Source organism: Plecotus auritus (genome assembly GCF_963455305.1).
Source record: "Plecotus auritus genome assembly, chromosome: 1".
NCBI lineage: Eukaryota > Metazoa > Chordata > Mammalia > Chiroptera > Vespertilionidae > Plecotus > Plecotus auritus.
The window spans coordinates 37701427-37712282 of NC_137770.1; the positions used below are offsets into that span (position 1 = coordinate 37701427).

The following is a 10856-nucleotide window of genomic DNA, read 5'->3' on the forward strand; positions in this document are numbered from 1 at the left end:
GCGCAAAGCCCTCTCCCTGCGTCTGGAGCCTACCTGCTCTCCGGGCACTGCTCAGGGACAGCCGGGCGTCACCACGGTCCTGGGCCGGCCCAGCCCAGGGGCTCGCGGCCGCCTGCCCCGCGCAGGCTCCTCACGCAAAGGCCCGACGCGCACGGATGCCCCTCACGCAGGCCCAGACCCGCGCGCCAGGGGCTCAGATCCCGCGCCGTCAGAGGCTCAGGCCCCGCGCCGTCAGAGGCTCGAGGGCGAGCGCGTGCCCCCACTGCCCCCCCCCCCCGTCCCCCGAGCGTTCATTTGTGTTTATCCCCGCACCTTGATTTTTATTTAACCCCCCGCACCCTTGGTTGTGAGACGTTTCTGCCCTCGTGCTACTCGAGGCCGGCGGTCTAACGGGTGGCTCGCGGTCTACACGTCTGGGAACTCCCAGGCGCTGGACGGAAAACGTGGTGTGCGGAGTTGCCTTCCAGTCATGATGCGGACCCGGAGGAAGGAGCAGCCTTCCCGCGTCCTGGGGCCACTGTGGTCCTATCTTTGGGGGGAAAGGTCGACCTCCCCGCGCAGGAGCGCCTCCGCTAGGGAGCCCACACGCTCGCGCCCCCGCCGCCGCCGCCGCCGCCTCTCCGCAGGACTCCAGCGGGGCGCACGGCGGAGGGACGCGCCTGGGCGCCCGGGCCAGTGCGCGGACAATGACCCCTTCTCCCCTTGCCGCCGCCTCCCCCCCGACACCGCCCCCCTGGAGCCCCCGGGCAAACCTATTAGCCATTCAGTCCGACAAAACCCCGCGGCCCGCGCATTGTCCCGCGGAGCGCCCGGCCGCCGTCATTAGCCCTGATTACGCTGAGCCGCCTGACAGCCCCGCGGGCCGCCGGGCAGACCCCCCACTCACCCCGCCCCGGCCAGCCTCACAAAGGCAGCGGAAATCGCCGCGCACCCCGCGTCCCGGCTGAATAGAGCGAAAAGCTGCTTCTCCTCTCCTCCGCCCCATTCACGTTGCCTTTTGATACAATATTTTTTTCTTTTTTGTTAAAATTAGGGAGAGAGACCGAGGTCAAGGAAGATTTTGCTTGAGCTCTTTGCCTGGCATTTGTTTAATGTAAACAAAGAGCAAGTCCTCCCCTACCCTGGCCTCTCTTCCCCGCCCTCCCAGATTTTTATAAACAACGGGATGGGAGAGGCGGCGGCGGGGGAGCGAGCGCGGCTGGAGGAGGCGGAGTGGGTCTTTAAAGTGGAGGCGACAGGGGCTGCGGCCTTTGGGGAGCAGGAGCCATCGCGCTTTGGGTGGAACTGGCGGGAGTTTGAAATACGTATAACCGGAAAAGCAGCCTGAGCTAGGGCTGGCGTTTAATCCTCACATTGGTCAAGTCTGCTGAAATGTAAAAATGCAGCTTCTTTCCTCTTTGCTGGAGTAACTTTCTTTTGTGTGTGAGGTGTTTTTTTTTTTTTTTTTTTTTGAAATTGTTACAGGAAAGGAATTTCAAGAAAGAAAGGAAACCCATCATGTGGAGATTTCTCCAAATTCAGAAAACATCCACATTGCTTCCTCCTGAAATTAGAACAAACAAAAAACCAACACCTTTCAAGACTAGGATAAAACTGATACGGAAAACAAAATTTTTAAAGGAAATGAAACGTTTACAATACCTGTCCACGGGACGATTTGGACCAACTTCCAACGTGATCATGAAAGACTTGATTATTCACAAAAGCAGCTAGGTGCCACATAAACATTTCTTTAAAGTCTCTTAAATAATAGGCCACATATTAGATAAATCTCCAGATTGGTGAAACAGAATAGCTACTTTTAATGTAATCCTTAGGCAGCATGTTACTTGAAGCAAATTAGATGTATTTTTAAAAAAGATAAACTTTAAGGCTTTCACCAAAGCAGGAAGAAAAATCTTCCATCACTGTTTGCCTCCCCCCCCTCTTTTTTTTTTTTTTTTCTGAGCAATTGTTATTTACAAATTATTTGTAAAGAGAAAGCTTAGTTCTTAGCACTAGCCTCTTTTTCTTGAGAATGCAGAGTGGACATTTCCTTTTGCTTTTAGGCCTCATTTGAACTGGTGAGTGGGATGGGATTTTAGAATCTCAAATTCCTTTACATAAGTCCACTAAATAGTCCTTTCCCTTCCCTGTTGGATCTGGAAGCATCAACTTAAGAGATAAAATTTGCCAACTATCTTCTTCAAATGCTGGTTCTGGACAGCTCCATAATTAGGATGGGGTGAGGCTGGGGAACGAGGCTGGAAATGCCTTGATTTTTCCATTGAAGTGCAATACTCTTTGGCAGATTCAGGACTAGAGTGAGGCAAGGGAGGCACCTAGAGTGCAAAATTTAAGGAGGCACTCAATTCTCGATGCCTTGCACTTGCTGCACTTGCTTGACCTTTAGAATGAATGCCTCCTTAAATTTCAGGTGCCTCCTTTGCCTCCTCTGGAGAACTGGCCCAGCTTCTTGGCATTCTAGGAACTACCGGGGACTCTGGGAAACATAACAAAGTCTTGAGGAAGCTCTACCATCCAAGCCTTTCAGGACTCACAGTAGGACTTTTGCTTGCTTTTTGGAAGAGCACAGCTTGATCACAAAGACTTCCCTACTCTTCCACCTTCAGCTCTTGTGCAAGAAAGAGAGTGTTGATTGTCAACAGATCTCTGGAGAAGGGCTGCTGTCTATAATGACAACCACTTATAAAGCCCCAATGAGGCCAAATTTGTTTAAGCCATTGAGAAACCAAAAATCAACCTTTATTTATATCACGGGCTTCCCCATATATCTTGCCATTTGACTGCTTTTTGTCTTCCATGACTTCACTTATTTTTGTTCCGTTTGCACATTGGCATATCCATCCAAATAAGTTAGCAGGCTTCTGTTAAGGACACACAGGCAAATTAAAAGGAGTCCAATGGGGAGGGGAGCTTGAGGAGGGAAGTTCAGCTCAACTTATTTAAATATCAATGTCAAATTGTATAATATGCTATCCTTTTCACTAGGAAAAAAGAAAAGCTTAGAGACTCTCTGGATAGCATTTACAGTTTTAGTGCAAGAACTGCGTGTGTGTGTGTGTGTGTGCGCGTGCCTGCATGTGCCTGCACACTTAGGGAGGGCAAATTAAATACTAAGAATATTTATATTTTTAATTGAAGCCATTACAGGACACTGAAGCTCTCGGTGATTTCTTTCATCTTTAATATAGAAGTCAGATTTATCTGCGGCTTTCTATTTCACCTCAATATGTGACATGATTACATTCTTCTCCCATCGCAGTATATTCCTTTTGTTGAAAATAATGCATTTGATTAAAACCTGCTTCTGCGGCAAGAAGATGCTAGTCTAGTTATTACAACCTCTCCTATCTTCTTTTGTCTACGTTTAATGAGTTCAATCCTAGATGGAGTATATGCTCACTCTATGATCGTGAGTACCTTCTGCTTTTGTATGGGAGGGGGCCTCAAAGGAGATGGAAAGTCTTTCTCACTGCAGAGACTGTGTCAGATTAATCTTACATTTTTATCAAATAGGATTCACTATTAAGCCCTAGAACTTGGCTTTCTAAATTGTTCTTGAAAGCCGTTGACACTTAATAAAAGGGAGTGTCAGGTGGATAAGCCATAGTTACCTGTGCTGAGGATGTGGGGAGTTGCCTTATAGGGGATGATCACATTGCCAATTTCTAGGTTTAAATATATCATACACATGTATGTACATACATACATACACACAATTTGACTTGGAAGATGGTTATGGACTTAGCATAAAATATACCAGGAGACATCAGAAAAGGCAAAAGGTACCATTTGCACTAGAGTCCTCGCCTGCCTGGTGAAGAGGATTTTTTTTATTGTTTAAAGTATTACACGTCTCCTTTTCCCCCCAACTAATCCCCCCCCCAAAAAAAGGATTTTTTTTAAGGAATCCAAGAGTAGCTCCCTTAATTAGGAAAGGTTGCTCACCAGATTTTTATTGTTTGACTTCCTCATACAGAACCCTGCACCTTTAGAAACAGCAAGTTTCCAAGATACAGGGAAACCTACCATACCAGTCTCTTAAATAAGTAAATAAACAGCATATATATGTTTTGTTTAAAAAACTTTAAAGCAAAAGTTATACATATAGCGTCCTTTCGACATGAAATACCCACGGGAGATTCAGAGATTCGGGGCAGGCGCTCAGTGATGCAGGTTTCAGAGGCATCTTTGCAGCACTCTCCTTGGGAAAAAGCAAAGCAAAGAGAACATAGCGCTGGTCGGGCCTCACCGTGGGCCCCTGTAATAGTGGCCGGAGGGTGCCAGTGGAGCCGGCTGGCCACTGGGCGGACATGACAACCCTCTGGCAGGCACCTCATCCAGAGTCCCTGGCCACCTGGCTTCCAACGCGCTGGATTTGTTAGGTGGGTCTCTCCTCTTCCCTCCCGCCTTCATTTTGTCTGTGTCTTTTTATACACTGGATTCTGTTTCTGAGCCTGCTGTGTGGGCAGCCTAGATGTCGCACTCGCTGTCGCTTGACGTGATGGAGATGGCTGAAGTGGCTGCCTTGCTGGATAGGCTGGCGGCTGGGCTGGCTGTGGTCCCCAGCACCTCGGTAGTGCCCTCTTCCTCGGCTCTTAGCACCCGCCCGGAGCCCTGAGACAGGACTTGCTGCTGGAGTCTATGGGGAAGGAATGGAACACACTTACTATATTTCCCATTGCCCCCTGGTCCATGTCCCTTAAGCCCAGCGGTCAACGGCTCTCCCTCAGAACCCGGCGTTAAAGTGAGTAAGATGAGGCAACAGGGGTTGGGCAGGAGTCCTCAGCCACCTCTGCAGAGCCCCACAGTTGCCCCACCCTTCTTCAGAGCCCTTTCTACTCCCAGTCTCCCCAGGCTTTGAATGCTGGGCTCCCAGGGTCATTCCCAGTTGTTGGCCGCCTTTGAGAGATTTACAATACTATCAGGATAAATGAAGTGTGGGTGACAAGGGCGGAGTAGGCTCTGGGGCAGGGTGTGTCTGTGCCTCCAAGGCCTGGTCGGCCCAAAGCGAAGGGCAAAAAGGGCTGCCTGGGAGTTGCAGGGAGCATCTGGGCCTGGGGAAAGAGGCAGTGTTTTTGGCCAAAATGCTCGGCTGAATGAGGGCCATACGCTGGAAAATAAAAAAGCCATAGCCCACTAATTTGCTGTTTTGGGACTGGGCTGCCCACGCATGGGAAGAGAAGAGCTCCACTTCCCACTTCTTGGAAGCAGAAGTTCATGGAAAACTGTTTTCATAGCATCAGAGAAGGACGCATCTGGGCTTTAAAGAGGTCAATAAACTGCCGCACTGCTAATAAGCCAGGCTTTCCTTAATAATAAGAGCCTGGGCCAAGGCTGACAAGAATTAGCTTTGGGCCTTGAGGTCCCTCATTGTTTCTGGGATTTTAACTTCTTTCCTCCTCCCAGTGCAGCCTGCATTTGGTGACGGGAACCAGCTGCTGGATCGACTCCGCAGGTTCCCAGGACAAAACTGTGTAGAACCAAGCGACCGGAAGGAACCTCTGCCCAGAAGCCCAGAACGCAGGGTCCCAAAACCGATGGCAGACTGCGCTCGCAACTCTGCGGAATCCAAGTCGCGGGGACCGAGGTACGGCGCCCAGGACCGTCGCCCGCCCCCTTCCCCGGTGAGTGCAAGGCGGGGAGGCTCCAGGTACTGACCTGTTCTTTGCAGCCGCTGCCCGGTCCCTTTGCCGGCGGTTTTTGAACCAGTTGCCCACCTGCGTAGGGGTCAGTCCGGTTGCCTGGGCGAGCTCACGCTTTTTGCTGGGGTTGGGGTACGGGTCCTGCAGGTACCATTCCCGCAGCAGGTGCCGCGTGCGCTCCTTGAAGCAGTGCGTTTTCTGTTCGCCGTCCCAAATGGTGCGCGGCAGTGGGAACTTCTTCCTCACGCGGTACTTGTCCACCGGCCCCAGGGGCCGTCCACGCAGCTTCTCGGCCTCCTGGTAATGCGCTTCGAGCCACAGCGCCTGCAGCTTGGCGTGCGACTCCTTGGTGAACTTGTGGTTTTCCAGGATGTGGTAGAGCTCGCGGTAGTTGCCACCGTGAAAAGCCACGATGGCTCGAGCTCGCAGCACCGATTCATTCTTGTTGAGGGCCTCGCAGGCCGCAGGGGCCACGGGCAGCGACCAGAGGAAGCGACCCAGGCGCTCCACGTCGCCGCTCTCCTCCAGAGTCTCGCATACCCCCGCCACTTGCTGGGGGCTGAAATTCAGGATGGGCAGCTGGAACATCGAGGCGGCGCCGGCGGCAGCGGGAGTGCCGAGCCGGGAACGGGACACGCGGCAGATGCCCACTGGCCCACCGGGTGCGCCAGGCTCTTCTCGGTGAACCAGCTCGGGGCAGCCGGACTGACCGCTGGGGCGGCGGTGGTGGCGGCGCAACTGTGGGGAGCAAGCGAGCGAGAGGGATGGGAGGAGGTGCGGGCTCCGCGGCTCAGGTCCAGCTTCGCTCCGTTAGGGCAAAGCAGGCGGGCGAGCAGGCTTCTCTACTGGGGTGGGCGGATTGGCAGCACGGGCGCCATGGAGACCCCCTGTCAGTCACTGGCTGGCTCTGCCAATCAAGACCGCAACCAGGGCGTCTAGGCCATTTCAGCACCTCCCCGCTCTCGACAGCGCCCACTGTCCGCCCGTGGACTTTTCCGCAGTATTTTGCAGAACCCCGAGGAGGAAAAGACTTGCGAGTAGCTGGGCGGAAAAAGAGTCGAGAGCAGCAGCGTTTCAACCCCCCTCTCCCTAGCCTTGTTCTTCTGTCCCCCGCCCTCTCCCCCCACCCCCACCTCCGCCCCCAAGAGGCAGCGAAGCTACAGGAATCCACTTTGGGGCGATGCTTTGCCTGGGTCAAGAGGTCTCCAGAGGACAAAGAGGACTGGCCAAATTGAAATCCTCCAAGGATCCGTCATTTAGTTGTAACCAAAAGGCAAACAGTGCGGGGAGTGCAGGAACAGGAAGGGAGGGAAAGTGGATCACCTCATTTCTTCCCAGTACCCATGCCCGCATGCCTTTCCTCCTTTTCTATCTGCCAAAGCAGCCCAGTGGGAAGCCAATCTGAAGCAGAAGGAACGGACCCGGGATCTGTAGGAGGTCAGTGTGGACTCTATACCCCACCACCACCTTCAAAAGCCTCCTGAAATCATTCAGAGCTAGGTGCTGACCATGAAGTCAAACACTCGTAAGAAAAGGGGCATCGCACCCTCCAAAAGTTTATACTTTTCAGCCCTCCCCCACTCCCAGTTTAATGGACTTGAATAAATGTGCAGCATAGCCAGATCTAGAGTGAGAAGTCATTGGTAGGTCAGGACAGCAACTTAAAAGCTTATTTCAAAGATGTTTTTTAAAATATTGATTTGCTTTTTCTTGAAGGCTAGTTTTTCCCCTAGTCTGTGTTGGAACATTTAACTCTTAAGTTGGGGATAGGAACTCTAACCTTGGCCTTTTTAGCGCAAAAGTAATTCAGTAGAAATAAAATTGGGGGGGGGGGGAGGAGTGGCACAACAATGGTTTGCAGGGGTGGGGGGGGGAGGGGGGAGGGCAGAAAGCGCTTACTAAGCTGTTGAGCACTGACCCCGCCCGCAGAGAAGGGCCTTCTTGGCCGCTCTGCCTTCAGGCCCTCGGGTTGAATTCTCGTAACTTTTATTGATTTCCAACTGACGTTTGGAACATACCGTGTTCTGAGGCCTAGGTAAAAACCAACCCCAATCTCACCTGGGCCTTTCAGGGGGGTTATTTAGTTTGAAGAAAATGATTGGGAGGGGGCGTCCAAGGAAAACCACCTTTGGAAGGCCCATCCCAAGAAAGGAATCAACTAGGAAGGTTCTCCTGGAACGGGACTGGGCCCGGGCTGCCTTTTCTTTAGTATCAAGTACAATCTGTATGCGGCTTGTACAGCTCCGGTAAATCAGAAGGCAGATAGATAGCACAGATGGTTGGAGGTGTCGGGTCAGATCATGCTACGCCTGAGTGCAGGGCAAAGCTCGTTCTGACGGAAAACCCTGATATTATTTTCACAGATCTTCACAGTTCACTCGCAAAAAATAGCAGAGGGGAAGAAAAACGCCCTGCAACCATTTACATCATTTCTGTGAGATTGCCAGCCGCCTCTACAGAGAGGCTTTCTTTTCTAAGAGCTCATTTTCTTGAAATGCGACAGGGCAGGGGCAAAATAAGGAGAGAGATGAGGGTAATGACAAAGCACAGACCTTCTCTAGCTTAGGGTGACTTCCCAATCCGCAGGAAGGACAACTTTGGGCGAGAAACGTCAAGCACAAGGGCCCACAGCACGCAGTGCAGAACACAAAGCGGGCCTTAGGGGCCCGGCCACGGTGAAGGGAGACCACGGGAGGGCCGCGTGCGTGGCACTTCTGGCCAAGGATGGAACGCACCCCCCTGCTCCAGTTTACATAAGTTCCTCCATTCCTTCGGGATGTCTCCCCTGCCCACTTTCCCAGCAGAATAGCTTCCCATCCGTGCGCGGAAGCCGCCGGGGGTGTCTCGGGACCTTGCAGGCCCAGAGCCCGGAGCAGCTGCAGCTAGAGGTGATACGTTGCGGCGCCCCTGGGGACCGAGCCTTCTGTACCCCTTCTTCGGCGCGATTTGAAAGCGGCGAATTCCGAATTCGGGGAAAACTGGCTTCTGACCCTTAGTCTTTGTGAGCAAGTCGTGTTAACGTTCTGAGTCTACGTGCCATAACCAGGAAATGGGAATATTTATCCCATTTCTTGGTCAATAGTTATGCAAATAGTAAATTAGAGGACGCGTTGGCTTACGCCTGTCTGGGGCTCTCGGACGACTGGGACCCAAAGCGAGGATTGGCTGCGCTGGAGCCACCACAGAAGGGCGCAGGCTTCGGCGGGCGGCGGAGTCCACGTCCCACCACGTCCCACCCGACGCGGCGTGTGGGCGCGGGGCGGATGGGGTCTGAGAAGTGTCTGGGGGCTTCAGGAAATTCTATCTTCACCAGCGCAGGGGGACTTGGCTTAATTTTGTTAACTCAAAGGAAATAAACTGCCCCCCCCCGCCCCCGCACATTGAGATCGTGTATGCGTTCATCAGCTTCATTCAGGGGGAAAAGGACAAACGGAAGAAATACGTTGGGCTTCTCCACCCCTGGAAATGAGACCAGCTCCGGTGGGTGCCTTAGAAATAATCTTGTTGTGTTCTCGAGAAGGCAGTGACCCACACCCACCTTTAAAATGCACTTCTCTCGGGTTTGCCAGGCAAAAGCTGGACCTTCGGGTTGGCTTTTCTTAATTTCACATCAGGCTAGATTTTTACCAGTGTTGGAACTTTGCGCCCGACTCGCTATCCCCCGCCCCCACCCCAGTTTCCTTTTGCGCTTGACTAGGAAATCTAGAAAGTGCCGCGGCAGCCCCTGGGCTCGGGCCTGTTTGTGCAGCTCTGCAACTGTCTGCTGTTACTTGCAGCTCGTTGGTTTGGGAGTGTTGGTCAAATATTCGATCCTCACTGGGAATCCATAGACGTCTATTCTGCTTTCTGCAGACTAAGTTTTACTTTATGGGAAAAAATATGGAGAGAGAGAGAGAGAGAGAGAGAGAGAGAGAGAGAGAGAGAGAGAGAGAGAGAAGACATTGCCCCCGGGGCAGATTCCATGTCTGTCTAACTGTTAAGTATGGAGGCAGCCGGGCAAAAGGCCTCCAGGGAGTTGTGAGATTCATACTAGAGATCTTCAGAGTTCGGTCTGGGACCTACTTCTTGCACACCTCATGTTGCCCCTTCTGATTTTGCTCTCAGGAGCATAGGGACGCGTGGAGTCCTGGTTATACTCTGCCGAACAACTCGCCAAGGGAGAGCACTGCTTAGAGGTCCATACATTATCTCCCGTCTCTTGTCTTGTTTGCTCTTGGCGCTTGTCTTACCTTTTATTGGACTCTTCCTAAACCACACGCCTGTGATATAGATGATGTCTTTGTTTTATTTCCTACACAATTTTGTAGTCAGGGATTTTAAGAATGTAGCAATTGAAGATATAGGAATTCCTTGATAAAGACATCTGTGCTGCATGTGAGAGTTAGTCACAGACTGGAAGGACAGTGAGAGCCCAGCCTTTTGTGTATGTCCATTTTTATTTTGGGGGGAGAAATCTTGAGTGCCCCCTTCAAAGCTGTATGTTGCCAGTGAGTGAGAATAATGTAAAAAAAAAAGTCTAGAAAATTAAAATTACTGTCTTTAGAATTATAGTATTAAAATTTCACACTCTCAAGTATTTACTAATGAATTTAGGATTCTGATTTCAGAAGATATCATATGCATAAATATAGGTATATTTGTTTATGTATTTGATGGTCTCGAGCTTCAGATTATGGAATTAATTCAATATCCTCGTTTTGCAGTACTAACTATCCTAATAAGCTCCCAAAGTAGACTGCTCTATTTCATGCATTCTTCCCCTGCCAGGATGCACCTTGTAATGAAGAAGAGAAATGCCTCTTTATTGTGTACTTTTGAGAACAACCACTGGGAAATGTTTTGTAGATTGGCACTGTAAAATTAACGGACAAAAAAGTATTACAATTAAAATATTGATCTAATTTTAAAAGATTAGGATATTTTTGTTGTTATTTGCAAAACTGTTCACCAGCTATTTTTAAAATGATGCAAAATTGCTTATGTTAAGCAGAGGGAAATTTTCATAAGTTAAAATGTGGGAAATTTTCATAAGTTAAAATTTTAAAGTAACAATTAATTAGCACTAATGTGTTTTTTTTTTTAATGTTAGGCTGACTATGCAACTCTGTTTTGACCTCTTGTTTATGGTTGTTCCTAGACATTTGATGAGAATTTGTATTTAAGCCGAAGAGTGTATTGCAAGTCATACTTCTTGTTTAAACTATGGTC

At 50.5% G+C, this 10856-nt stretch overlaps 1 protein-coding gene across 1 annotated transcript; it reads right to left on the reverse strand.

Moving 5' to 3' along the window:
- Positions 1 to 4476: 4476 nt before the first annotated feature.
- On the reverse strand, positions 4477 to 6236 carry SIX6 (SIX homeobox 6; the record flags this gene model as incomplete). The annotated part of the gene is made up of 2 exons (XM_080667901.1): positions 4477 to 4645; positions 5665 to 6236. The coding sequence occupies 2 exons, from the start codon at positions 6234 to 6236 to the stop codon at positions 4477 to 4479; spliced, it is 741 nt and encodes a 246-aa protein (XP_080524027.1).
- Positions 6237 to 10856: the final 4620 nt, after the last annotated feature.